General features: G+C 36.2%; 3 protein-coding genes across 3 annotated transcripts; all 3 read left to right on the forward strand.

Annotated features, from left to right (window-relative positions):
- The first annotated feature begins 4210 nt into the window (after positions 1-4210).
- LOC110697294 (probable ubiquitin-conjugating enzyme E2 25) lies at positions 4211-7017 on the forward strand. The gene is made up of 2 exons (XM_021874667.1): positions 4211-4893; positions 5761-7017. The coding sequence occupies exons 1-2, from the start codon at positions 4456-4458 to the stop codon at positions 6346-6348; spliced, it is 1026 nt and encodes a 341-aa protein (XP_021730359.1). The 5' UTR covers positions 4211-4455; the 3' UTR covers positions 6349-7017.
- A 1366-nt stretch (positions 7018-8383) lies between these two features.
- Positions 8384-14570, forward strand: LOC110697295 (probable protein phosphatase 2C 42). Its single transcript, XM_021874668.1, has 4 exons — positions 8384-9121; positions 10363-10733; positions 12522-12758; positions 13848-14570. Exons 1-4 carry the CDS (start codon positions 8806-8808, stop codon positions 14058-14060), a joined length of 1137 nt encoding a protein of 378 aa, XP_021730360.1. The 5' UTR covers positions 8384-8805; the 3' UTR covers positions 14061-14570.
- Positions 14571-15811: 1241 nt separating this feature from the next.
- LOC110697296 lies at positions 15812-26135 on the forward strand. Its single transcript, XM_021874669.1, has 16 exons — positions 15812-16303; positions 18697-18891; positions 19236-19310; positions 19955-20122; positions 20516-20679; positions 20791-21006; positions 21329-21455; positions 21984-22172; positions 22380-22466; positions 23016-23173; positions 23503-23622; positions 24736-24961; positions 25116-25175; positions 25281-25454; positions 25543-25652; positions 25765-26135. Exons 1-16 carry the CDS (start codon positions 16082-16084, stop codon positions 25928-25930), a joined length of 2457 nt encoding a protein of 818 aa, XP_021730361.1. The 5' UTR covers positions 15812-16081; the 3' UTR covers positions 25931-26135.
- Positions 26136-27049: the final 914 nt, after the last annotated feature.

Below are 27049 nucleotides of genomic sequence, written 5' to 3' on the forward strand. Positions count from 1 at the left end.
TTACACAACCAGTCGGCAGGTTGCCGAACCATTGTTGTGCGATTCCTTTGAGAGTCGCTGGGAAACACTTGCACCAAGTGGGATCATCCAACCCTTGAAGGTACATCAGGTTGGTGAATGCCATCAGATGGTCTTCTGGGTTAGTAGTGCCGTCATAGGCGCCTACTAATACATTTTTCACTTTGGCCGGCTGAGCGGCTTCAGTAATTTTCTTGGAGAAGGCCGACGGCTGTTCACCAAGTCTAAGCAACCGTAGCTGCCAGTCCATAGGTTGGACATTTTTTGCTGCATGTCCACCAAACGGAGGTGGCTGTAAAAAATACTGTTGTTGCGGTACAAACGGTAAGTTTGGTACCGCCTGGTCGCTATGATAGCCGGACTGACGGGAGGTGCCGCCTGACTGACTCTCATGATACGACTGAGTATGCCTCATCGAGGCATTTCGCAGACTGTCTTGGAAGTTTGAAGTAGAGGCCGACTCTGACAATCGGTCACTCTTCTTCTGCTCTAGCAGTAGCCGAGCGTCTGTGTATGTTTTCCTCGACCCGTCCGCCTGAATATGACGAACAAGTTTCCTATTTCCTGGAGTAGGAAAACGGTATTTTGTGAAATCAAGGGCAGGTGGCTCCCACTTCCTAGATTTAGGATGAGGGGTCGCCTCTCGCCCTTGAACTGGCTTCCTCTTCCGTGAAGTGGAGGGTTTCTTAGCCGACTGCTCCTTGTCCAGAGCAGGCGGCTTCTTGTTGATCAACTCTTGAATTTCTCCCTTGAAGTCCCTCATGAAGGTCATGAGTTCGTTCCTTGTGATGGGAGCAGACCCATCAGTCGGCTGCTGCCGAACAGGCGGTGCGCCTGCTGGCTCGCTTCCTGTATGAAGATGTTCCCGTTCCCTCCTTTCGGTATGACGGGTACGTCGGGCCCTTAGGGTCTCGTCTGAAGCTGTGTGAGCTTCAACTTCAAATTCATTCTCAGTATCGTGGTCCGACTGAACTAGAGGGTCGTCCAGGGGACGTCTCTCTTCAGGAGCCGGTACAAACGTGGATGCCATCTCAGAAGTACTCTCCCCACAGACGGCGCCAAGATGTTTCGGGGTTTTCTGATGTCCTGCGGGAGAGTTACAATTCCGAGACTGGAACCGGGCGCCTGTACCTGCAAAACAAACGGATGCTCCGGATGATTGGAGATCCGCCTCCGACGGTCAAGTTAGTACTTGATTAAGGAGTAATTAATGCGGAAATTAAAGTGATTGGGTCTCTCTAGGTGAGAGAGTTTAATGTGTGTAATCTGCGTAATCTCCCTTAATGAGGATTAAGGGAGGTATTTATAACCTCGGGAAACGTGTCAATCTAGGTTTAGGTTAACCTTGGGCTGATTGGGCTTCCCACGGAAGTTGGGCCTAGGTGACCGGTTATCCCAGGTGTCATGGGAAGGACACGTGTCGTGTCGTAATTGGTCCATAGTGGACGGATCATTGCTTGACACGTGGCAGGCTCCTATTGGCCCATGTGACGGACACATGGCAGAACCTGATTGGTCCACTTGTCAGATGGTGATTGGTGGGAAAAAATCTCCTAATCAAGAGGTGTTAGCTAAGTAAGTCGATGTACGAAATTGTAAAATAATTTTTTTTTCCCCGGAAATTTTACTTAGGAGTATTATTCTTTTATACTATAAACTTATTGTAATTGTGTTATGAGATGTGATACACATACACACGCGACCTAAAATTAACAAAGTTATTGCTTTTGGGCAAGTTCTTTTTCTTTGAAAAAAAAGTAAAACTATACCGTATATACCTAAAGAGTAAAGACTCTAAAAGGAACTAGAGATCTAAAATGTAATGAGGTATCTACTTGCTTAAATATTATCCAATATCACTTTATTATATGTAATCCTAGAGTATTTTTGTGCAATACAATCTCAATTGTATACATAATCATTCAATAGACTTTCCTAAAACTACACCAAAAAAAAAAAAAAAAAAAATAGTTACTAAATTAGTGAGTAAATTTATTTTAAAATTTAATATCACGCTTTTATTCTTGTGATCTTGTCTATAATTAGTACTCCGAAATACGGAGTAGTACTACTAAAACTATAGTAATGGAGTATTTAAGTTCAATATATCAAACAATCTTTAAAATATCTAATGTGTTCTAAACTTTCGATATTTTATGTGACATGATTGATGATTATTTTAAATACAGTACTAAACATATTCATGTTTTATGTATAATTTTATTTTCATTATCTAACTTTACAAAAATTTGAGTTTTGACTCAAATTTTTATCAGTATATACACACAAAAAAAAAAAAAAATCCAAAGTATTAATGTTTAATATCAAATTTTGTTTTTGTTTTTTTTACCTAATATAGTATTCCAAGTATCAATAATAAAAAAATACATGTACAGTATCATATCATATACTAACTCCGTTTTTTTAACTGACACGTTTTGACTTTAGCACAATTCACACATTCCCCTTTGATCGTTTTTCGTGCTTTATACGTAATGAAAAATATAGTTGTGTGAGATCTTGTTAGATTCGGCACGATATATATTTTCAAAATATCAACTTTTCATAATTTTTACTTATCGATAATTAAAGATATTGATGGTTGAATTTGTGCATATACATACGTGACTAAAAAAACGTGTCAACTAAAAAGAAACGAAGGAAGTATATACAACTAATATAAAGCTAAACTTTTAGTCAGGCCACGAAACAGCAACACCTGGCGTTTCAACTTTTCGCCAAGTGTCGCGCCACGTAGGCAACAATTAAATATTCATAAGAAGTGTAGGACTTATTTGGCTAAATTTTTTATGAATAAAAAAGTTGTTTTTTTTATTAGAAAAAAAACTTGGATAGATTTTGTAGGATAAAAAAGTTAGTTAGGGACTTGTTTGGCATCGTTTTTTGTTTTCAGTTTCTTTTTTTAAAAATAAAAACCAAAAACAGGAAACAAGAAAAAACTAAAAAACAGAAAATCATAACGATGCCAAACTAACCCTTAGAGTTTATTTTCAATAAAATTTGGAATTGATAAAATTGTTGGTTTAGAGTTTTATTTCAAATAAAATGTCAATATTTCACGGGTACAAAATAAATTATAAATTTAGTCAGACCACAAGACAACGACACTTGACGTTTCAACTTTTGACCAAAAGCTGCACCACGTAGACAACGATTAAATATTTAATCATATAAATTTATTTTTATATCACAATTTTTTTTGGAGCGAAGAAAACGTACAACATTCATTTATAATATGTTCTAATAGATTAGTTTTAGGAAACGTATTAACTTTTACGAAGTTTTAAGAAGGTTACTTGAATTTAATAAAATAATAGGTAGTGGGGTATAAGTTTGAGGATTGAGAAGAAAGTAAGGGGTTTTGTGGGAACCATAAATTAGTTAAACATTATTAAAAATAAAGATAATATTACGTAGTATTAAAAAAATGGAGAGAATTTTATAAAAAAGGAAACGTTTCATTTATTAAATTACGGCCGAAAAAGGAAAATGTTTCATTTATATTTATACACAGCGGGAGTATTACTGTATGTAGATTTGTCGATCGGGTCGAGTCACGGGTCATTTCAGGTCGACTCACTTCAGGTCACGGATCAAGAAATGTTCAAAGATAGCCAAAAGTTTCGGGTTCGGGTCAACCCAACAAGCTTAGAACAATTTTTTTTTAATTTATTTTTGGCTAATATTTAGAAATTTCTAATACTTCAACCTTCTTTGCTATTTTTTTTTTAATAATCTTTTAAATCGAACATTCTCACCAATATTATTATTAGTCATTTACATGTCTACTACATAATTTAAATCATCACAAAATTACATAATTCCTAACTAATTTTGTATCAATGATATGTTTTAAAACTTGGTATATAGATAAAAAAATTATCTTAAAATTCAATAAACAACCCGAATAGTTAATAATAAAAATATACAAGTACTACACCGTATGTCAAAAACCATAATATTAATACGAGTAATATCTCCCCCAAATCTCTCAATGTTTGAAGAATTTAAAACTCTTTGGAAAATTCTACTTCCTCTTCTCCATAAATATTGCAACAAGGATGAAATTAAGCTAAATATCTATAATTATATAAGATAAAAATTATAAAAAGTTGATATTATTTTACGAGACGAATCTAACAAGACCCTATATGACTATATTTTACTTTACGTATAAATCATAATACGTAGTCAAACAAGCGTGATGAATAGTATAAAACTCCAATTATTACAATATTATTGGAATAGAGGAAGTAAAATCCCGAATTTCCCCCCTTAAAATTTCTCTCTATTTTTATTAAATCATTCCCATACTTTTGACTACTTCCTTAAAACCTTTTTTCAACTCCAAAAATAACAGACCTCAAAAACACACTCTCCCACTCCACTCTCTCTCTCTCTCCAGACCCCACAACCATGACGTCACTTTCCGACAACAAATTCCCCCAATTCGACGCAGTTTCTGATCTTTCCGACCACCATTTCGCCGGAAAACACCCTAGAACACCCTCAATGCCAACAACAGCCCAGAAAAAGATAATGCAAGAATGGAAGCTTTTTAAAAAGGACTTACCCGAAACCATTTTTGTTCGGGCCTATGAAACCCGGATGGACCTTCTTCGGGCCGCAATTGTCGGTGCTCGTGGAACTCCTTATCATGATGGGTTGTTCTTCTTTGATATTGCTTTTCCGGCGGATTATCCGGCGAAACCACCTTTGGTTCATTATCAGTCATTCGGGTATCGGATCAACCCGAATTTGTATAATAATGGCCGGGTTTGTCTTAGTTTGTTGAATACTTGGTCAGGTAAAATGTGTGAGAAATGGGATCCTAATAAATCTACTATTCTTCAGGTTTGAATCTTTTCTTTAGAATTATCAGTTTAATCCTCTGTTTTTAAATTATCAGTTTAATTAAATGTGTGATATTAGAGTTATGTTATTTCTAGTTATAAAGATTGAGTTGGAAATTTTGGGTTTTGATTATGATTTTAAGTGTTACTCTTTCCGTTCGTTAAAGATTGTTTTTTAATGTTTCGGTTTTAATTTTGATCATGAGTATAAGAAATAAGCTGTTGTTTGATTAGTATTAAAAAAAATAAAAAAAATTCGTTTATTTTATTGACTTGACCCTGCTCCAAAATTGACTAGAAAGATAGTTTTACTGCCGATAGAAAGTTACTTGATGTGAAAATCGGCTTGTTTGATTCGTTTAAGCGTGAGTTCTCGTTGATCCCCTCGAATTCACGTGAATGTGTGATTGTTGTTTGTTTCCAGTCATGTTTTAGTGACGGTTCGTTCAAGTTAATTTTGGTTCGGGTCTCATGTTTTAGTGACGGTCGTGCAATTTAGTTTTGGTTGGGGTCATGTTTTAGGGATAGTCATACAATTTAATTTTGGTTCGGGTCATGTTTTAGTGATGCTGGTTCAATTTTGGTTAGAGTTACTAGTATGTTTTAGTGATGGTCATTTGGTTTATTTTTGGTTCGAGTGGGTCCATTTTATGGTCAATTACTTTTAACATGAGGTCACTATCGATTAATATGCCAAAGTTCATAGTTTTTGTGTTTTTTTTGGTGTGTTAAAGTACTGTACTACTTATTACACAATGTTTTTGGTTTGTTAAAGTATTGTAATTTAGATTGTTAGCTCTAATTTGACGAAAAGGCTTGGAGATTGGAATGCTCATATTAACTTGAAATCATTGGAAAATTATTGCAGCTACTCTTGTCAATCCAAGCATTAGTCCTCAATGAAAGGCCATACTTCAACGAGCCAGGTAATGCGGGATGGGCTGGGCGAACTTACGGGGAGAAGAAATCTTTGGCATACAGCGAAGAAGTGTTTGTTCTAAGCTGCAAAACAATGCTTTGTGTGCTTCGAAGGCCTCCAAAGAACTTTGAGCAACTGGTTACTGAACACTTCAAGGATAGCGCTGAGTTTATACTGAATTCTTGTGATGCATACAGGAAAGGGTTAGCAGGAGTTGGGTTATTCAATGGGGTTCTGAAGGGAACTAAAGCGGAAATTTCAGTCAAGTTTAAGGGGGCAGTGAATCAGGTTTATGGGGAGTTGATGGTGGCATTATCGAAAACTGGTGCTTCTGTAGACCTGTTTGTCCAACAGTTTAAGGAAGAGGAAGAACAGAAGGCGAAAGAGAAAGAACTGAAGGCGAAAGACAAAGCTGCTGCTGCCAAGAACAAAGTAGGTGGATTTGGGAAAAGTGTTGTTCAGAAGTTGAAGAAGATTATGTCTCTGGGATCAATATTGAAGAAGAAGAGTCAGAAATCGAAGACAATTCCTGTCTAAGCTGTTTTCGGGCTGCTTGAACATGATCTTTAACTATGTGCAGATTATAGAAAAAGAAGAAAGTAGTAGAAAATTTCTGATATGGTACATACATAGTAAGTAGGAATTAAGATTTGCTTAGTATATATTACTAGGATGAGTAGTATTGATGGTATTCAAAAGACATTGACTTGGTTAAGTCATGGTGGAATTCCAGAAGATGGTAGACAAAGGAAGATTCGGTTTGAACATTGAAAACTTAGTTTGCGTTCAAGTTTGGAGAAGTGAGCAGTTTATCAAATCATCAGAATTGTTGTTGCATGATTCGAAGGCGATTCTAATAAGTGTAATAACACATTGTGATGATTACAATTTTCAATGACACGATTTACACTAGAATGCAATGTGAATTGGTGAAGTGTTGAGTATAGTACCGTATTCCCTCCGTTCCTTATTTATATGTCTACTTTTCTTTTTGGGGGTTTTAAAATTACATGCCTATGCCTATTTTAAGAATGTACTTTTTGACAATATTTCCTATTTTTTGGTACTTTTGACATCATTTACAACACTTTATCTCTCCATCTTTTCAATAATTACCAATTATCTTTTCTTTCTCTCTATCTCTCTCTAATTCCGCATACATATTTGTACTTCCCGATCATGGCTATTAAGTTCCTTAATTCTTGCGTAAATAAGGAACGGAGGGAGTAGTACCCAAAAACTTTGTATAAATTCTTTTGTTTGCTATGGTTATACAATGATTTGTATGACCAAAATATCTAAGCTGGGCTCTAGCCATTTCCCTTCTTACTATCATGGATAAGGTTTTAGCAAAAAGTCACTTAAAAGAGCCTTAGAAATTTGGAATTGTGATAATTGTTCACCACATCAAATAGGTACTAATCGAGTAATCGTACTATTGTTAAAAAATTGATCTGATTTGAGAGCAATGTGACTAAGTTTTTAAATGTTTGAACCAAAATTTGATCGGTATAAGCACAATGATTTAGCATGACTTAAATTTAAAGTGATCCAATATGAATTCACTTGGTATGTACAATTATTAAACAAAAAATAGTTTATTGTTTATTAGTGATTTAATTTTTGGGCTTGCATGCGCTACTAAGAGCGTGTTTAACACTAGATTTTGAGTGGCTTTTAGTGGTTTGACTAAGTCACCAACAACTCAATAAAAATATACGAGCGTTTAACAAAGTAGTGGTTGGGGCAGTAGTTTTTAGTGGTGGAGCTAATCAAAAGCTAATAGTAATATTAACTGTTGAAATTTATTACAAGTATATATTTTTTGGAAAAAAATATTAATTAATATTATATGTTCACAGCTAGTCAACGACAACTTATCGAACACTTATATTTCAATTGTCTATTTCACTACTAACAACCTGTTGACGTCTAACAACTACTTGTACAACTAAACGCTACTATCACAACTATATTTTGCCCAACACGCCCTAAGTCTTTCACTCCCATGGTAGAGAATTCTTTATTTTCTCAGCTAGGGATGTGATTAGCCCTAAATGACTATAAACCGTAAATGCATTAGTGGAATTAGGCTTGCTTCCAACTTTCCAAGGTAATGATCAAACCAAGACCTTCTTCTTCTTAATTTACACTTCAACAACTTTTTGTTCACCATTGAACTTTAATCAACTAACTATTTGTTCCTCATATAATCAAGGTGTTTGAAGTAAAGAAGTTATTGAGATTCTCAAGTATCATGACACCTTTATTGGCTCATCAAAAAATTAAAATCTCTTTATTACATTATATTAATTTCTTATACATTTATAGTCAATACATAATATCCATTATAAAAACCATAAGACATTTTATTTTAAATAACACCTTACAATATTTATAAATGACTTTTCTTTTCGAAGAAGGGGCTCATATCCAGATTTAACTTGTGACTAAACTTCTAATACTGCTTAATTCAACACGTCTAATTCGACAATGGCATAACAAGGGACCATCCCTCTCCGAACAATAATAGGCAAAGGAGCGACCACTCGACCATTGAAATCGGACAATGTATGAAGACACCCGCATGACCCGTTCATCAAACCAGAAGAAACAAGAACAACAACAACAAGAAGAACAACAACATAGCCAGCCAGCCAGGCAGGCAGCCATGCCCTCCCCACACCCCTTGCCTTTCCCATGACCCTAAATTCCACATTGAAAACGACCCTTTTACCTTTGGCCCAATCACAATCCTTCCTCAAAAACCTCCCTTTATTCTCTCTCCTCTGCCTCTCCACCACCCAACACAAACCACCCCACAATTAAAACCCAGAAAACCCATCTTCTTCCTCTCTCTCTCTAACTAAATCAAAATCAAAATCCCACCATTTCCCCCCTGCAAATTTCGAATTTTTGATGTGGGTTTTGATTATCGAATAGTAGTTCTTCGATAATTTCAGGAATTGGGTTTTTCCCCCCGAGAAATGTTTGATGCTCAAAGCTTTGATGAACTTTCTCTCTCTATGTTGGAAGCCTTTCGGCGTTGATATCGTCGGCGGAAGCAGCGGAGGAGACAACGATGGTGGCGGTGGTAGAGATGGCAGAGATGGGTTGCTTTGGTACCGTGATTTGGGAAAGTGTGCTACTGGGGAGTTTTCTATGGCGGTTGTTCAGGCTAATCAGGTGCTTGAAGATCAGAGTCAAATCGAGTGTGGGCCTTTTGGCACCTTTGTCGGTGTTTATGACGGTCATGGTGGGCCCGAGGCCGCTCGGTTTGTCTGCGATAATCTGTTTCGCCACCTTCAAGGTTCGTTCTTACTATATTATTTTGTTTGATTGATGTTATAATTTGATTGATGTTTGTATGAATGATTTTGGAAATGTGGGATTAGATGCTGGATTTTAATTGGGTTTTTGTGGTTTTGACTTGAAGTTGTTTGATTAATTTTTAGGGTTGAAATGTGAATAAAATAGCATAGACTTTGTATGATCATATTCTTGATTATCTTTAGTTGATGAGCTGGGAGTAAAGACTAAATTCGTGTTAATTGGAAGAGATCCTGGTTGAGGATATTGATGAGTTGAGAGTTGATAATAGATATTAAAATGTTTTAATTGAAGGAGAACCTGTTTGAGGATACTGATGAGTTGGAGTAGATATAGCATGTGTTTATTGGCTGAGAGCGCGATTGGGGATATTAAAGAGAAGCCATAGGCATGTTTTTACTAATAATGTAGAATGGTGATTTGGGTTGTTTCTTTTTTTGGGTGATGGACGAAGGCCTATGTTGAAAGAGTGAAATGGGAATTAGCTCAATGCATAGAATATGCAATCAATATGAAGAGTTTGATGTAGTTTATATATTAATCTCTACATTAGTGTTCTCCAAGACCAATTGCTCCGGAGTTTGAAGAGCATGGTACATAGCAAATGGAATGATTGGAAGGATGGTTTATTAGGGCACACTGATTTGTAGTTAGTGATAGTATTGCATGTGGAGAGATGTTTGACTAAATTGAAGTTTGATGGCAGCATAGTGTATGGTGTACCTTTTGGATTGTAAGCATGTGTAGGGTGCATATGTAGGGCTCCCACCATACACTGATTCATCATGTCTATTATTCTTTCATGATGTGGAGCATAGTAGCATACTTGAAGTTGCTATGTGTTGTTCAGGATTTATTCGAATTTTAAGTAGGAGCTTTTTGGGGGAAATCTAAGTATCAATTTTGTTACTCTTTACATCCTAGTTACCAAAATGGTCTTGGTGTTTCTGTGACATCAGGGATAACAATGTTTATATCTTATTATCTTCCTTCGCCCCCTCAATACTTTTTTCAACATGTGGATCTTGCAAATATGTGATTAGTTTCATCTGATAAGTTAGTTAAGTTTTTGCTGACTTTAGTCATTGGTATCTGCATTCTGCTGTGTACCACTAAATTGAATATTTGCTCCCTTTTTTTTTTGTTATTTCAATTTCTTTAGCTAAATATGTAGAAGATGCCTACCTTATGTTTGCGTTCTTAGGATTTCTATTGATGCAGCAAAATCAGCTGAGACTGATGGTGTAGTCACAGCAGAGACCATAAAAAGAGCTTTTCGTGAAACAGAGGATGGTTTTCTTGATGTGGTTTCGGAGTTGTGGAGCACAAAACCACAAATAGCCACTGTAGGGTCATGCTGTCTTGTTGGTGTGATATCACAACACACTCTTTTTGTGGCAAATCTTGGAGATTCCCGTGCTGTTCTTGGGAGGAAAAATGCTAATACTGGAGGTGTGGATGCTGTTCAATTAACAAGTGAGCATAATGCTAATGAAGAGGCAGTAAGAAGAGATCTAAGAGACTTACATCCAGATGATCCCCAGATTGTCATGTTAAAGCATGGAGTTTGGAGAGTGAAAGGAATTATTCAGGTTAGTTATCGTGCTACCATTTCTTCTTCTGTTGATCCTTTTTAAGCCTGTTATTGATGTTTTGTGTGGTGTGCAATTTTGGAATTTTTGGGGTATATTGTGGATTTGGAAATAAATGTTGATAGTCCTTTATATGTGTAAAATCTGTAAATGAATAGTGTCTTTTTTGGGTGGTTGTATTCTTATTTTCTTAGCTCTTTATCTGGCATTGTAACCATGAGCTTCATAGAAATATGTATGTTTTTTCCGTAGATTTCCTAGAAGCTAACCATGAAAGGTAAAGACAACCCTCTTGAGAGGCTGAGACCAGCTCGGCACCTATTGAGCATGTGTGGCTATATATTTTTATTCGTGTTTATTTGCTATGCTATCCAAAATCAGGGATAAGGGATTAAGGGTCATCTTTTTGTTTGAAACTAGTTTTTTAGATTTGCCATCTTTTATTTTTTGATACTAGACTTTTCAGATTTCTGATTTTTTGTATTGGTAAATATTGTTGTAGTATTGATGGTTTAATGAATTAAAGGGATTCAGAAGGCATTTCAATTTTGGATGTGGTCATGGTTAACACCTCTTTTATTAATAAGATATACTTTAGGAGTTTGAGCTACTTTGTATCCTTTAAAACCATCTAGGCTCTTAAGATTTTATAGTGTGGCTTCTTTGACCCCCCTCTTTGATGTTATGTTTGCATTTGTGGCTAAGATTGGTGGAAAACCCAACATCAAAGGCCAAAAACTGTTGAGTATTGGTGGTGCCTTTTAGAGTGAGATTAACTGTTTTGGTTTCCACGATCAAATCTAGTCCTATCAAAAATTGGTCTGGCATGGAAATACTTGGTCTTGAACCAAATTTTTTGACTCAAAACCTGATTTTATCATAACTTAAGTAACCTGAAAAATATTGATTCAAATCCAACTTTGCCCGAGAATCCTCGTATTTACTGTAATAGAATGAGCTTATGAGGACTTTTCTGCACAAATATCTCTGATTATAATAGTTTTTGGGTTTAACATGGCTCTGGTTGGACTTATACATCATCTATAGTTGGATGTGGTTATAATTAAATATGTTTAATATGATTTTTTATTGGCATGGTATAGTTCATATTTTTTATCAAGATATGGTTATACTTTGGTTTAGAAAAACCAAATTTTAATGGGCATTGAACGTTAGGTTGACCGGAACCTGAAGATTCTGAGTCATGAATAAGCAATACCCAAACCTGAAGAATATTGTCCCGCGGGGGGGGGGGGGGGGGGTGGAATTCAAACCCCAACTTGACCCAACAAGCTTGTTTGACATGTTAATCAAGCTGGTGTGTTCAATGCAAAGGAGGGGGGTGGGTGAAGCTGACAGTTTCCGGAGTTTAGAGAGAAATTGAGATGGTGAGTTGAGTTAATGATGGAAGAACCGAAGGAGGAAATCGTGGGTCTATGAGGGAGGAGGAATGGGGTGAGGGATGGGTGGTTGGGGCTCTTTATTACTCTTGAAACCAATAATTATTAATGAATTTGTAGGTAACTTGAAATATCGATAATATTCACTTTATTGCCTTAGATTGTTTGGACAGAAAAGGCGAATTTGTAGGAATTTGTAGTTATGAGCTAACGTATTGGAGTATTTTTAACTTCTTTTTTTTTTTTTTTTTTTTTTCCTCTATATTTTATATATATAAAATAATTCATTTACCTATCTGTTGTTTGTTTATTTTGACTGTTTCTTACATCTTGGTGTATTATATGTGAAAATAAACTACTTTCAATGTTGTGATCATCTCTTGTGCAGGTTTCTAGATCTATAGGGGATTTTTATATGAAACATGCTCAGTATAACAGGGAACCTATTAATGCAAAATTCAGGCTTTCAGAACCAATACACATGCCTATCTTGACTGCAATTCCATCTATTGTTTCACATCATCTACAGCCGAATGATTCTTTCCTTATTTTCGCTTCTGATGGTCTATGGGAACACTTGTCTAATGAAACTGCTGTTGATATTGTGCACAGTCATCCCCATGCTGTAAGATTTTACTTGTATTATTTTATTATCTGTTTCTTAGGATCATTTACTTAATAAGGATGTTTCTGTATATGCTTGTGCTTCACGAATGTAAGGTTGGGCCTTTGTGGCTGTATGTGTGTTAATGTAGGGAGAATTGACTTTCAATATCCATTAATTGGGAAACACTAGTTGTTAGGTGTACTTTATGTGTGATTACATTTCAGTCTATGTGTTTTTATCTCAAGTATCATGTATGTTGGTTGTTTTTGTTTTATACATTATCAAATCTTCAGTGAATATAATTTTGCCCTTATGTGCTTTATATCATATTGAGTTTCTTCCCGCCCCCCTTTTTTGGGATAACTGGAAGTATTAATTTAGAGACGGATTGCTGTTGCTGTGTTGTTGGTGACTAGATCTTGAACAATGAATGAAATATGAATAGCTGGAGTATTTGTACTCTCCTTGGTGGTTTGGCCACTTTTTTTTTTTTTTTTTTTTCTCTGGTTCAGGCTTTCATCACCTTTTTTGTATGGTAGTGTAATAGACTAGCCTAGTGGGATGGGGTCCTCTTGGTAATGCAAATTAGTTCATTACCTTTAGCTTGAAGAGGAAAGTAGTTAGTTGATTAGAGGCAAGAGACGCAAAGGAAGTGTGAGAGGATGTAAATTGAGCAGATCAGTTAGAAAGGAGATAAGTAATAGTTGAGAATTTATTTTACTTTGATTAGTATGTAAGTGGGAGTGTCCAGCCACTCTAAAGACTGGGATTATGAACCCCATTTGTTGATTTAATTGCATCAAATTACAATCTACTATCTTTATCCTCTAAATTTGTTCTTCATAATTCTCACAAATTGGACTTTCCATGCTATTACAGATATACAGTGGAATTTACACTTTTAAAATCTTTACAGAGAGATTCTTGATCCTCTCATATTGTTATCAATGTAGTGATGTTAAGACTTATCTAATTGAACAAGGATCTACTCCGTATTTGTGAATCTCTTAGCATCTGTGGCTTTCGTTTGATTATTAAGTTTATTTTATCATATTGGAGCATGCATTCTTGGTACTTTGGTAGCTCACAAGCTTCTGGATATTGCAGGGAAGTGCTAAACGGCTTGTCAAAGCTGCACTACATGAGGCTGCTAGAAAAAGAGAGATGCGGTTTTCTGATCTCCAGAAAATCGACAAGAAAGTTAGACGTCATTTCCATGATGACATTTCTGTCATTGTGTTGTTCTTTAACCATGATCTTATCCGCAGAGGTGTGGTACAGGACCCTCCATTTTCTATCCGAAGTGCTTTAGAACACTAGTTGCATGTGACAACTTACATGGCTGTTAACCGAAGACGAGTTTCATGATTTTTGTGCCAAGCATTCAAATGCGAGACACACCATGTCACTGAGGCAGCATATTCCAGTTTTTTGCTGGTGGACTTGTATTCTGGAACAGACGAACTGTTAGAGAGTTGACATCTTTTCGGATATCATAGGCTTGCAGGAGCAGCTGAGCATCATTCAGTTGGTTACTTTTGGAGATTTACTTACAAAGGAAATCGCACTGCTCACTGATATGGGGCTTCTGGATGAATCATATTTTATCAAATTTTCCTGTCCTGTACTTGTATTTGCTATCAGAAGTCCATTTACTTGATGTGCAATGGCAGCCTTGCAGTTAACCAGCACAGAACATACCTTTTCTTTGACTTCCCCCCACCCCCTTATTGTTTCTCACATTTCACAACACTGATCATTGATGTTTGAAATTTTATAAGACACGGGATGGTATCTCAATCAGCAAATGAAATGAGTTATTTTTTTTTTTTTCCATTTCCATCCAGAATTCTAACCCCATACATACTACTGCGTATACAAAATTACCACTCTCAATTGATGGAGCAAGATCACATTCTCTTTGGTTTATCAATTGATCGATAAGGGTTGCTTACATTGGCAGGTTTGGTTACCAGTCGAGTGCGGTCAATTAGGATTGCTATGGGGTGGATGTAGATGGGATAATTTCTCTGCTCAACCAATAAACATATTTGCTTACTTTGGCAGGTTTGATTGCAGGTAAGGGCTAGTCTAAAAAATCAGTGTACCCTCGAATCACAATTTCTGAAGCCTAAATAAATCGGACTTATAAATATGACTATTTTTATTGCACGTTTTGTAAAGATTAAAAATTTTCATTTGTAAGCCTCCCTGATGTCTCTATATTGACAGAAATAAGGCAACCTTTGTCATTACTACTCAAGAAAACTCTTGCAGTTGGAGACTTGGAGGCTTGGAGTTTCAAACTCGTAGCCCTTGAAGATAGTTTGTAAAAAACATTGGTAACAAAAATGAACATATAATCTTTGAGCTATATGTACATTATATTAGAATTATTTGTTCATATAGAATCCAAGTGCACGCCTACAACAAAATTACAAAATATATAGTTGCCCTCCCCCATCCCCATTCACGACAAGCAAGCCCTCATGTTGTTACCTTCTTTGACAAACACGCATATCCACCATCTCTAATGAAATAGGAGTTTATTACATCTTTGAACTTTATCCTCTTGCTTCTCTCTCTATCTCTCGCTACGTAGCTATTTGTATCTTATAAATTACACTTCTATCAAGAGTTTATGAACACTTGTTAAGTTTCATCTTCGTTCTATATTTAATGAATCAAATTAATGATTAAGGAAATAACCTTTCTATGCTAAAAACATGTTTAATATCAAGGAATTAAACAATTTTCCCTTTGGAATCACCATTCCCCTAATTTAGTTCTAATTTATACTCAATAGGAAATTTTTAATGAATCCATGGTGAATATGCTAAAATGTAGAGGAAGTTTAATAAGTGACGACGTGTCGTCCATGGATACACTTGTTAGAAAAATACATATTAAAAAATATAAATTGTTTGTCTAAAGGTAAAATTGAACGGAGTAGTATTTTAGGATAAAATTGGGTAAAATCATTAGAATCAGTAGCGGTTTTAGGAATCCCAAAACCTCTAATACCATGAAGTGTGCGAATTTATGTAATTTATTTACTCGTACAAGTTTGCTATTTCTTCGGTTGACACAATCACCCCCCAAAACTTTATCCGACTAATGGTTTATGTGTATTAGCCCAAAACCAAGTCTGGTGCTGCCCGTGCTGGTACCCACTACCCAGTGATCTTCTTCGTCTACTCTGGTCTACGATCCCACGACCATTAACCACACTACTACATTCTCAGCTCCTTGCTTGTTGCTACTCCCCCTTTTCTACCCCAAATTCAACAATCACACCAATAACCTTAAACTGAATCAATTGCGAATTGCAATTCAGATTGATGATTCCAATTCAATTTCCATGGAAGATGAAATTAGCAAGAAACTGTGTAACAATGGTGATACTATTGATTCTGTTAATGGCGGAGTTTCCATCAATGGAGTCAGCGCACAAAGCCTTCAAAAGGGACCCCGGAAGCCCTCATTGGCATCATGGCGCTTTCCACGATGTCAAAGATAGTGTTCGATCTGATGTTCGTCGTATGCTTCACTCTCGCGCTGAGGTGATTTTTCTAGGGTTTATCCTTCGAATTTTCTTATATTTTATTGATTTGGGAATTTGTTATTCTGATTTTGGCTGTAGTTTAATTTGATTTGGGTTTGATTTTATGATGATTTTTGGATTTAGAGCTTGGTTGCTACTTTGATTGCATTAGTTTGATGTTGTGGGATGTGAAATTTTTGGTGGATGAAGAATTATTCAGTGATAATTGACAATTAGGTTGGATTTTGGTATGAAAGATTGTTCCTGTTGGTAGTGACCTATTCAGTAATGAATTATGTTAAGGTCATATTGGTGATCATTCTGCTTACTTCATTAGACGGGTATTCTACCGAATTCTGATCACGAAAAACTGCGGTGGGAAGAATTGTGATTATACTGATTAATTGTTTTTCTGCTGTTTTTTTATAATTAATTACATATGTCCAAGACTATAATTTTTTTTTTTTTTTTTTTTTTTTTTTTTTGAGGTTTGGCTGGTACATATAGTAATGTATCCTCTCTTTGGAAGAAAAGACAACAAAATTCAAGTCTTTGACATATTTTGAGGCAACAAACACATTTAGTAGGAACTGTGGAAATTGATGTAGACCCGAGTAAAATTGGAGCGAATTGGTGATTAGATTATAGGTTCTTTTGGTGATTATATTTGCCTTTAGATAGGATGCAATTGATTGGATGGTCTCTTGCAAAGCTTTTTTCTAAGGTGTATGTTACTTTTGGCTCGGGTTCCTATGTCTAACACGGGTATGTGTCCAAGCGTCTAACTTGGCTATTTGTGAAAAAATTCCATGATTTAAGTGTTCAAGTGTCATACCCATGTCAGAGTGTTAAGGAGCTGACACAGGTAGTTAGGGTGTTATGAAGAGTCAGAGTAACTTAAGGTATAGTAATTGTAGGGGTAGCTAGGTAGGGTTCTGCTGTTAGTTTTACCTCAATGAATGTTGAGAGACTGTTCTTTGCTATAATCATTGGCCAGAAATGAGTAATGAATAGCTACACAATGGCTGACACAGTGAGAAATTTGTTTTAGTTAGATACATTTCAATTTTGAAGTTTATCCAAATACTGAGATCTTGTCAACTGAAGCAAAACTATTTATTTTATATTTCTGCCTCGCTCCAATCTGTAAATGAGGTTCCTGTTCTTGTTTAGTTGCAATTCTCACCATATGCTCAGTTACGCATTGGTTTGTCCTGTCATCTCATGTTGACATGATGTATTCAGGGCTTTCAGGCTTACTTAGTTTGGTGGCTCCCTTTGTGTTGTCAAGTGGCACAAACAGTGTGTGTGTTACTCTTTGGTTCCATCTTTTCTGTAATTTGGCTAAGAAAATTTCCCATTGACTATGTACTACAATTTATTTTGCCAAATATCAGTGCCTCTGTCCCTCTCGGTTTAGTTTTCCAGCTTGAGTACAATCTATGTGTTTTGCTTTTACACAGATAAGGCCATGCTGTGATAGCACGCTTAATGTTGCTAAACTTGCTAAGATATATCTTCTTATGTTTTCTTCTTTGATTGTTGCTGATGTCTTATATTTTACTTCAGGGGATAAGCGCTCATATACTATGATTCTTCCAATATAACAAATATGTTTGGTTGTCAAAAGAAATTAAATATAAAATACATTGTAAAGAAAGAAATTTTTTACTACCTCTCTTTCTTTCATTTCCAAATATAATATACAATGTGAAGAAAGAATTTTTTTTTTTACTACTAAATCACAACTATGATAACCTGTACTTTAAATTAGTTGACACTTATGAACTGTCTGAAGAAGATTGCACTCAAGAGTTGTGGGTGAAGATTTTTATGTGTTCAAGATTAAATAGGATAAAAAGGGAAATGACTAACATAAGAAAAAGACCAGTATGTCTACAGTGCAATCTCCTTTTCTCTCCTCAAACTCATTTTCTCTCTTTCTTTCACTGTTGTCTTACTCTGCTACCAGTTCTTTGCTGTAAAAACCTCAGCAGCCTTCAAACCCCGAGAGCTGCTAACATCAAACTGCTTTCTTTCTCCTCAGTTGGCTTGAAGGTTCTGCTGAAAGCGCTCACCTCTATTGAAGACTTTAAGCTTTCTAGCTATGTGATGCATTTCTAATAGATGGAGCCTTGAGTGATGCTTTCATTTGAATGAATTTTCTAAACAAATGACTGACCTTATATATATATCTCATTTTTTTTTCTAGTATACTCCTATAAAAGTATATTGTTTGTTATTTTAATTTTTTACGTTTTTGTCTCTGTTTCTGTGCTACTTTATATATATCTCATTTTTTCTAGTGCTTTCTGCTGTCCTTGCACTGGAAATTTTGCATTTGGCAGCATACCATTGTTAAATTCTTCTTCTCAAATTAAAATTAATCACTTGAAATTAAATGCTATGCAGGTTCCATTCCAAGTCCCACTCGAAGTGAACATAGTTCTTGTTGGGTTCAATAGCGATGGAGGCTATAGGTACTCACTCGACTTGCACAAATTGCAGGAGTTCTTAAAAATAGGCTTTCCAACTCATCGACCCTCCTGCTTGGAGACTGGAGAGCCCCTGGATATTGAACATCATCTTGTCTACAATGTCTTACCTGTAAGGACTGCTGATGTATATGGTTCTTTTGGTGTCATTTATTGCGTTCAGATAAGTCAGAGATTCTAGACTGCCTAACTATGATCTTCTGTATGATATGCGATGTGTCCCTACTCCATTATAAGATGATATATGCAAAATTTTAGAATTTTGTCTGTAAATATACATTATAGAGGTTAGCGTCCAGATTTATACACATGGCTCATCTTTTTTTTTATTTTTTTTTTTTAATTTTTTATTTTTTTTATTATTATTATTATTTTTTTTTTTTAAATGTGAATCACTTGCTTCTTACTTTAGAGATATCATGTAGCTGAGAACATGTGTATTTTACTGTGTTGCAGGCTGGAGAAGCAGAACTAGTATCTCTCGAGAAGGTGTTAAAGGAGGCTATGGTTCCTGCTGGAACCGCTAGAGAGGTGATGAGAATAATATCTCTGTTGCTTCTCACCCTCTCCCTCTCTTTCAAAGAAACCTAATATGCCTGGTCCATTCTACCTTTTTTCCCCTTATTTTAATGGGTAGTAATTTAGTGAGGGACCATAAGAATGAAAATATGAATTTATGACAAGTTGATTAAATATTTATTTAGTGTATCAAACAGATCTCTTCTTCCGTATTGAGTGAAATCATGATTTTAGTCATGAATAATGTGAATTATCAAGTTTATTCTTAATGGATTGCTTTCTAATGTTAAAATCATAGTTGTGGATTGTGGCAGCAAAATTAAATAAGAAAGAGAAATTTTCAAAAGGAGATCAAATAGGGAATTTATTTTTTGTTAATTTTACATGAACTTCAGTATATCTGCATTAAAGACCATTATTTCACTGAAAGTAATCTGGATAAGGAATTTGACACATTGCACTAAAAATTTCCTCTACTTCATAGAATACCTTTAGAGATTTTATAAAACCACTGGGGCACTCAATGCCTCGTCATAATAAAGTGAACGTTATTATACCTTGTTGAAAAAAAATCAAATGCAAAATTTGAAGTGTTGCTTTTATGTTTCATGAAGTTTATTGGTTTCACATGTCTTTTGGTGAATTATCAATCATAGACTGAATTTGGAAAGGAAGTGCCTGCATTTGATGTGGAAGCAACAGCTGTGGAGCCTATTTTTGAGCAGCTGTATTCCTACATATTTGGTGTTGAGAGTGCGGGATATACTGCGCCAGAGATTGACCGACCAGTGCCAACTGCGATATTTGTTCTAAATTTTGACAAGGTATCGTAATATCGAGTAATTTGCATAGTAATATATGGCATTGTTGAACGTTTTTAGAAAATATTAGTTCCGAAATTGATGATGATATAACCTGTAATTATGAGTTCTTTTGGTTGAGAGAGAGAGAGAGAGAGAGGGGGGGGGGGGGGTATGACTGCTAGTGCAAACGACAATGGTTTTTACCTCCTGACCACTGGTATATCATTCTTGAAAAGTTACCAATGTAGGTGTATCTTTAACCATTCCCTCTGCTGACTAATGGATACGACTATGCTAGTGCACTGTTTTAGCTCCAAGCCTCCTTTTGATCACTGCTATATTATTTTAACAATTACAAGTGTAGATGTTGCATTTATTCCCTCATCTGACAAATGGTTTTAGTAATTCAAACAGGTCAGAATGGATCCTAGAAATCAGGATATAAATCTTGATGATTTAGTGTATAGTAGAATTACACAACTTACAGAAGATGATACGAAGAAGCAAGAAGGGGATTACATATATCGATATCGTTACAATGGAGGAGGAGCATCTCAGGTTTGGCTGAGCTCAAGCAGGTATTTCCTATGCTATGACAAAGTCACTCCCTTGTTGTGTGTAGGCAGTCTCATATGATACCTCAACTCTAACTTTTTAGCTGGAGATTTATGCTCTACATATTTTTGCAGATTCGCTGTTATTGACTTGTCAGCAGGTCCTTGCACATATGGCAAGATTGAAACTGAGGAAGGAAGCATCAGTTCAAGAACACTCCCACGCATACGTAACATGTTTTCTAAAGAGTTAAGTGCTGCTGCTGTCCATTCAAGCCATGATGTATTTGTTGGTCAACTTGGAGCAGTAATTACAACCACAGTTGAGCATGTTCTAGCTCCAGATGTTAGGTATGCTTTGGATTACTAACCTGGTATTATCTTTTGCATTTATAAGAATTTCCTATGGGTCTTAGTAAACAGATCAGCGACAGAACCCATAGCAGACTGTTGTTCTATGTAGTTTATGACAATAATATTGCTTAGTTTGTGTGTAACCACAATATTCCTTCTGTTTAGCAGCCTTTTTAAAATTTTGACAAAAGCTCCAATTTGGGGTACTTGGTGGTAATAAGTGTAATAAAAGTTGTGGCATTTTGGTGACTTTGTTTGACCTCTAGGGATAAGGCTTTGTTGTTGATGTATATTGTTGATTTTCCTTTCGCTCATGTAGGTTTGAATCTGTTGATATGACGAGAAGGTTGCTTATACCAATCATTGTCCTACAGAATCATAACCGTTACAACATCATGACAAAAGGCCATAATTACAGTATTGATGTTGAAGCAATTAAAGAAGAGGTAGGTTTTCTACTTGCTGCTCTTTAGGCAGGAGTTTGATCAGTAGTGTTTTATTTTGGGTCCATTGTTGTAAATGGTGCCTTCTGTAATCTCTGTGTTATATCTGATGAGCTTTATGAGAAACTATAAATGCTTCCTTTCGTTTGAACTTCTGAATGTGTTATATCTGATGAGCTCTATGAGAAATTATAAATGCTTGCTTCTTTGAACACTTTTTTTTGTGTTAGCAGCTAGATTTATAAGGTTGCTTTTATCAGTAAAGTACTATCGACTCAAACAAAATAAGGTTCAGTGAACAATAGTGCAGAGCTTAGGCTGTTGCTCATCACTTCTGTTGATGTTGGGCAAATTCCAATATTATTGCAGAGGATATTTTTTTACCCTATCAGTCTAAAGAAAGGAGATATTGGACTGTACGAACTAAGCAGCAAATTGAAAGTGTTTGTAGTGCTCTAGGCTCTACATAATTGACTGGTAAATTCATCCGGGAAAATGTTAATCTCAGTGCTCCATATTGTATCTTTTCAGGTCAAGAAAATGGTCCATCAAGACCAAGAAGTGGTGATTGTTGGGGGTACATATCCATTACATCAGCATGAGAAGTTGGCTGTTGCTGTCTCTAAAGCAATGCGGGGCCATTCAGTCCATGAAACTAAAACTGATGGACGTTTTCATGTCCAAACAAAAACATATGTCGATGGTGCTATTCTCAAAGAGGTCTGCTTTTTCTTTCTCCTGTTCTGTATATTATTAGAACAAACATCATGAAGCCACGAAGGGTTGCTCTGTGCAGATGTTTTGTTACAACTTATAACCACCACTTCTATTTGTTGTTCTCATTTAAGTTCCTGTGCTAGTTCCATGCATCTTGCTCGGTGGAATCATCACAGATGTGGTTTTGTAACATGAAAATATCATCTGCAGGAAATGGAAAGGTCAGCTGATGTTCTCGCCGGCGGTATATTAGAGGTGGCTGATCCATCTCTTTCAAACAAATTTTTTCTTCGCCAGGTTTGCCCAATCCTATAATTCTATTGTGTTACCTATGGAATTCTATTCTTTTTTCTTGTAGCCTTGGCCCTGCATATTTCAATTTTGGTTGTGATATTTTTTTTGTGGTATGCATATTATTTTGTTATTCTATCTTTGCAAATATTTGAGATAACTTTTTTTTAACCTAACTAGTTTGGCAACTAATAGGGGGGCAATGTCCTGACTCAACCCTTAATGAGCACTTTAACAGAGTAACTAGACTTGAGCAAGTTTTTCCAAATTAGGGTACTATGAACATTTTGCTTCATTTTGTTGCCTCTTAGGCAATTAGCCTAACTCGTTATTTTGACAAACCTATATGGACTTTCATGTCTCGAGAATAGGATCTCTAATGTCAATTATCTGCTCTTTTTGAAACTGCTTTTACTTGTGGGACGTTAGCACTTATGGGTGCTAATTTCTGTACTGCATGATATATGGTATTTCCTGAAAGGACTTGTGATATTTGAATATTTTCATTTGCCATTTAGCTTCTTGATTCTCATAACTGCAGTGCAACATTTTCAGAGTTTCATGGATGAATCAGCTGATTCAAGTGATTCCATTTTAAAGCACAAACCTCTTTGGGCTACTTACAGCAGCAAGTTCAGCGCCCAAAAGAGAAAGAAAACTATAAAGAAAGAGGGGAATTTATACAGGACCTATGGGACTAGAGTCATACCAATGTAAGTACAAAACATTGGTATCGATGACCGTGTGTAAATAATTCTGATGAATACAAGTTTAGACTATAGATGTAAAAATGTAGATCTTTTTTTTTTATTTTTTTTTATTATTATTATTTTTTTTTTGGCTAATTAAATTCCACCTGATCTACACATTTTGGACAAGAAAATAATGTTCAGCAGTATCCCATGAAAAAAAAGGCAGAATGGTTTCCTATGTAAACATATCTATCAAATCTTAAGTTAGATCCCTGATTTTTTAGTTGGTATTAATGTGAAAATTGCTGACAATCATTTCAGATATTAAGTCTACTAACCTCCTTTACCAGTTTTGTGCTATCATTAGCTGATGTTGATCCTCACCTTATGATGGAAGATGAAAGCTTGGTTTGGACAAGCAAGGACGTTGTCATTGTACTTGAGCATCAAAGTGCAAATATACCTTTAAGGTGAGTCAACTAAATTATTGAGGAACTTGCTTTGCTCTTTAATTAATTTGGACTCTGTTATACATTGTTAAAAATGCTTAATGTGATTGATTCAATATCGATGAATCTAGAAAAGTGGATTGATGGTTGGAACAGACGTATTAATATTTAATGGTGTAAAACCTTCACCAATTTCGTTTCAGTCAGTGGTGTGGGAGTGAGATATGTGATGGCTGATGGGTATGCTGCGAAATTTTCAATTTTAGATGCTTATTGCTCATATTTTATCTCTGTCTAGAAGCATTTGAAATATTTGGATCTTAGCTTCAACAACTTCTTAGGCCAACCTATCCCTAAATTTATCAGTTCCCTTGCCAATTTAGAGCACCTTAATCTCTCAAATTCCGGCTTTACAGGGAAAATTCCATCATAAGGTATATTTGCACTTATATATAGTTTGGCTAAAACAGACTAATAACATGTTTGGGTCTAAAATTTGAAAAAATCAAAATTTGAAAATTCCATCAAGCTGGTAATGACCATCATTGCTACTCAATACAGTCAATACCATATTACCATGCCCCAAAATTTGATATAATTTTTTGAAAAGCCAGGAGCCAAGTTCTTCAATTTCTGAACAAGTAATTGTACTTTACGTTGGGATTGTGAAGCTTATAGAAATTTTCAGTAGAATATTGATTGGCAAAGAACGATTGTCTTAACTCTGTATGATGAAAATGTGCGACAGCATTGTTGTTGGTGCATCACCAATGAGAGGGATAAGACAAAAATAATTATCCTCGTGGTGTAAAAATCACTGTTTATACATATTGTGTCTCACATTTTCACTCCCTTCTTGTATAGAGATGGAGAGCAACCTTGTAATGCTACATTCTAATTTTGTTGCATCATCTCTCTAAACTCTGTGGATGGCATCTGATCTTGTCAAATTACTTTTTTTTTTTTTTTTCCCTCCCTCTTCATTGATGCTTGCTGTTTTTCACACTTGAATGCATTTATTTGGTTTGAGTTATCACTTTTCAGTTTGGAAATTCTACTTTCAGTATAGCTCTCCCCTGTTTAACTGTTGTAACCATTCTTAACCTTGCTTATGTGCTTTGCTTCTTTCAACAGCTATGTTTCTGAAACTGAAAGGAGGCATGCTCTTCCATCACAAGCACAACGTCATATATTGGCAGGCCTTGCTTCAGCTGTTGGTGGGCTGAGTGCTCCTTTTGAAAGGGCTTCCCATGTACACGAAAGGCCAGTGTTAAATTGGCTTTGGGCAGTTGGTTGTCATCCTTTTGGACCATTTTCCAATACGTCGAGAATCAGTCAAATGCTTCATGATGTTGCACAAGTAATGACCAAATTTTATATTTAACTGAACAACAAAATTGATTATAGAAAATCATAGTAATGTTTAATTATCGTGGTAGTGTTTATTGATGTCTAATTTTAGTAGTTTCCTGGATAAGTAACATATATCAGCTCATTTTACTCGTGATTTGCAGAGGAACACAATATATGCTCATGTTGATTCTGCACTCCGGAGGATCAGGGATACATCACAGGTGATTGAATTTGCATTTTGGTGTCTTGATCTGCCATACGGATGAGTAATAATCTATTAATTTCCAATGTGGATGGAACTCGTGACATCCTTACTTTTCCTGCAGGCTGTTCAAGCTTTTGCTGGTGATTACCTGAAGACTCCTCTTGGAGAACCAGTAAAGGGAAAAAAGAACAAGTCAACTACTGAACTTTGGGTGGAGAAATTCTACAAAAAGACCACCCATCTTCCAGAACCATTTCCACATGAATTAGTTGAAAGACTGGAGAAATATTTGGACGTAAGTCCTCAAGCTCCATAAATAGCTAGTTTTATGTTTATGGTTATATATGTTAAAGTAGTGATCTCAGATGATAATTTGATGACAGGTACTTGAGGAACAGCTTGTTGACTTGTCGTCCCTGCTGTATGACCATCGGTTACAGGAAGCACATTTCAATAGTACAGAAATTCTGCAATCATCAATGTTCACGCAGCAGTGAGTTATCCTTCCAAATATTCTAAAATGACGTCTCACATGAATATTTTTTTGATGTATTGCCCTTCTACCCATCGTCTTTCCTTACATCTTTGACACCAATCTGATGCAGGTACGTTGATAGTATCCTGGCCAGCGAGCGCGAGAAGATGAAATGCTGCAATATTGAATACAAAGCCCCTATCCAGACATCTCAAACATTTATATATGGGGGAATTCTTATTGTTGGGTTTCTTGTATATTTCCTTGTCATTTTTTTCTCGAATCCAGTTCGCTAATCATAGTTTAATGTCACGTGCTGACTAATCCCCCTAGTCTTATGCACGCTAGCCTACTAACTTCCCTCCCTCGGATGCTAGTCAAGGCTTAACCCCGAAATGCTTCAAGCAAGAGTGTGCAACGAAAGTTAAGGAATGTTGAGAACACGAGAGGATATAAATATTTTGAATGCTTTGATTGCTTGAGAGAGAGTGTTTACAAGTATTTTCTGAGATGCCTCCAAATGAAGGCCAAGTCCCTTATTTATAGTGTTCTAAGCATGGCCTAGAACCTTCACTAACCTCCTCAAATGGAGGGTTCTAGATCTAATCATTTCCAGAGTATTCTATACATTTCTTTAGTACATTCCCTCTATGTACAAGGCTCTAGAATTATCTACACAACTCTAGAATTTACAGATGATTCAAGGATGTCCTAGGAGGTTCTAGAAGCTTCCGGATGCATCTCGAGTCTCCTTGAGTATTCTGGAACCTTCCGGACTTCTCCTTCAAAATCTAACACCACCATGATGTTTATTGGGCCTAAAAATGGTGGACCCCCAAATTTGGGCTCAATCGGACTTCATTTGGGTCCCCAAATAGCCCATTATTGTGTTACTGTCACTTGGGTGTTCACTAGGGTGACAGCACTAGAGCAATATAAAGCTCTATAGGGGGAGGGTGTCTCTGGCCTAGCCAGCGCGCACCAAGGGCATTCCCCCTAGCCATGATTGTTGCCTACCGTCCAATGGCCCTAGTGAGGGGTGGAATGTGTGGGTCGTGACATGCTCCCCCACCTAAGTCTTGACGCCCTCGTCAAGATCCCGACTCGAACGCCTCGATCTTGTCCGCAAATTGCCACAAATCTTCTTCTTTTTCCCACGAGGCCTCGCTGTCCTGGAGACCCTTCCAACGAACAAAGTATTCATTGTAGCTTGGCACACCTCGACGCCTTATGACTCTCTTTGCCTCGATGCTCTCAATGTCCCTTTCAAACGATGCTACCACGGCCGTAGGTGCCCGTTGTGATTTTCCCCTGGTCTGATCCTCCCGATCGGCATGGTAAGACTTTAACATGCTAACATGGAACACCGGATGTATTTTCAGCTTGGGAGGTAGCTCAAGCTTATAGGAAACTTT

Source organism: Chenopodium quinoa, unplaced genomic scaffold (assembly GCF_001683475.1).
Source record: "Chenopodium quinoa cultivar QQ74 unplaced genomic scaffold, ASM168347v1, whole genome shotgun sequence".
NCBI lineage: Eukaryota > Viridiplantae > Streptophyta > Magnoliopsida > Caryophyllales > Amaranthaceae > Chenopodium > Chenopodium quinoa.

Coding starts and splice junctions, on each gene's coding strand:
- LOC110697294 (XM_021874667.1), top strand. CDS start 4,456: ATGACGTCACTTTCCGACAACAAATTCCCCCAATTCGACGCAGTTTCT. Junction 4,894..5,760: donor ATAAATCTACTATTCTTCAG/GTTTGAATCTTT, acceptor AAATTATTGCAG/CTACTCTTGTCAATCCAAGC.
- LOC110697295 (XM_021874668.1), top strand. CDS start 8,806: ATGCTCAAAGCTTTGATGAACTTTCTCTCTCTATGTTGGAAGCCTTTC. Junction 10,734..12,521: donor GAGTGAAAGGAATTATTCAG/GTTAGTTATCGT, acceptor TCTCTTGTGCAG/GTTTCTAGATCTATAGGGGA. Junction 12,759..13,847: donor TGCACAGTCATCCCCATGCT/GTAAGATTTTAC, acceptor TGGATATTGCAG/GGAAGTGCTAAACGGCTTGT.
- LOC110697296 (XM_021874669.1), top strand. CDS start 16,082: ATGATTCCAATTCAATTTCCATGGAAGATGAAATTAGCAAGAAACTGT. Junction 21,007..21,328: donor GTTCTAGCTCCAGATGTTAG/GTATGCTTTGGA, acceptor TCGCTCATGTAG/GTTTGAATCTGTTGATATGA. Junction 21,456..21,983: donor TTGAAGCAATTAAAGAAGAG/GTAGGTTTTCTA, acceptor GTATCTTTTCAG/GTCAAGAAAATGGTCCATCA.